Raw genomic sequence first — 1,385 nt, forward strand, 5'->3', positions numbered from 1 at the left:
CAAAAACTCATAATAGATATTCTCAGTAAGAGATTCTTATGAACTAGCTCTCGCTAAATTTCGCCTTCAAGCCATTCAAAGTGGATCTTAGTTTTCTATTTAAAAATTCTAAGTTTTTTTTTCTTTTCTCTATCTTTTATTTCTCTTGTATTCTTTCCACTTAGTAGGGTTTATTCATATAACTAATTAAGCAAGGAGGTTAAACGGACAAATTTACTCGTGAAGGTTGACTTGGACTGATTTGCTCAATTTTAAGTCCCTCGATAAAATAATAAAAAATTGTACTTTAAAAAAAATTCGAAAAACTTATTTCTCATGGGAACTCGACACTTTGATAGATCCTCGTTCATAACTCTCATTCATTCTCACACAATATTCTAATAGACATTAAAGAATCGTTTATTTACACTCTTGTTGTTATTACCAAGTGGGATTGTGTATTTAAAGTGCATATTACTTCGATTAAGTTGAGAGCAAAACAGCAAAGTTTATTCATGAAATGAAGGTAAAGATGATGTTAGAAAGCATAACAAGAGTAGCTTAACACGAACAAAGCTCACATTAAAAACAATATTGCAATTAACAACGGTGAGTGCAATAGCAATGGCGAGGGAAGTGGTGACAATGACCGCCAGGGTAGCCTTCCTTTCGGCAACGAGTAGCGCACTTGTGGCTAAAGCAGAGGCCATGGTAGTGGTGGTTCCTGGACTTGCACATTCGAGCCTCAGCACCACGACCCATCATCTCTTCTGCAAATAACACATATTAGGAAGAAAGGAAGAAAGAAGAAATGGCAAAGATGGTAGGGTTAGACTTTGATTACCTGAAGAAGAGAAGATGAGGAGGACCAATAGGAGCACGGAGAGGAAGGATTTGTTCATCATCTTTACCTATTATCTTGTTCTTCACGTTGTGTGCAAAATGGGAGGAGGCACCTCTTATATATATAGCAACCCCCACTCCCAATAACCTTCTCATTCTTCCTTCTTCAGTAAGGAAATACTACCCAATCTCTCATGCACACGGTATCCACTTTGTTCAAGCACACGGTTTGTTTCTTAATACCTGTTCGATGCAAATTTAAAACTTTACGTGTCTTCTCATAATATACCTTTAAATTTTTTCTTCTATTATTCATTGATGACAGTATTATTATATCTAAGAATGAGAGATTCAAATTCGTAACTTTTGGTCAACTTTTTAATTATATTAATTTCATTTCTAAAATTTTAAAATGGGTCCAATTAATTTTTTTTTTAAAATTTAAAAATGTTCTATATTGTCTTTGAATAGGTTAGATCTTGTCATTTTTTAAATGTCTATTTGTAACAACCTATACCCACCGCTAGTAGATATGGTTCTCTTTAACTTTTTTCTTCTGGACT

General features: G+C 34.1%; 1 protein-coding gene across 1 annotated transcript; it reads right to left on the reverse strand.

Moving 5' to 3' along the window:
• Positions 1-561: 561 nt before the first annotated feature.
• LOC111472390 (defensin-like protein 1) lies at positions 562-918 on the reverse strand. The gene is made up of 2 exons (XM_023118081.1): positions 824-918; positions 562-749 (listed from the first exon to the last, which is right to left on the reverse strand). The coding sequence occupies exons 1-2, from the start codon at positions 882-884 to the stop codon at positions 580-582; spliced, it is 231 nt and encodes a 76-aa protein (XP_022973849.1). The 5' UTR covers positions 885-918; the 3' UTR covers positions 562-579.
• Positions 919-1,385: the final 467 nt, after the last annotated feature.

The sequence above is a fragment of the Cucurbita maxima genome, unplaced genomic scaffold (assembly GCF_002738345.1).
Source record: "Cucurbita maxima cultivar Rimu unplaced genomic scaffold, Cmax_1.0 Cma_Scf00070, whole genome shotgun sequence".
Taxonomy (NCBI): Eukaryota; Viridiplantae; Streptophyta; class Magnoliopsida; order Cucurbitales; family Cucurbitaceae; genus Cucurbita; species Cucurbita maxima.

Excerpts from the sequence above, each read along its gene's own strand:
- LOC111472390 (XM_023118081.1), bottom strand. The coding sequence starts at position 884 with ATGATGAACAAATCCTTCCTCTCCGTGCTCCTATTGGTCCTCCTCATC. Across the intron at positions 750-823 it reads CCTCATCTTCTCTTCTTCAG|AAGAGATGATGGGTCGTGGT; the intron begins GTAATCAAAGTC and ends TGTTATTTGCAG.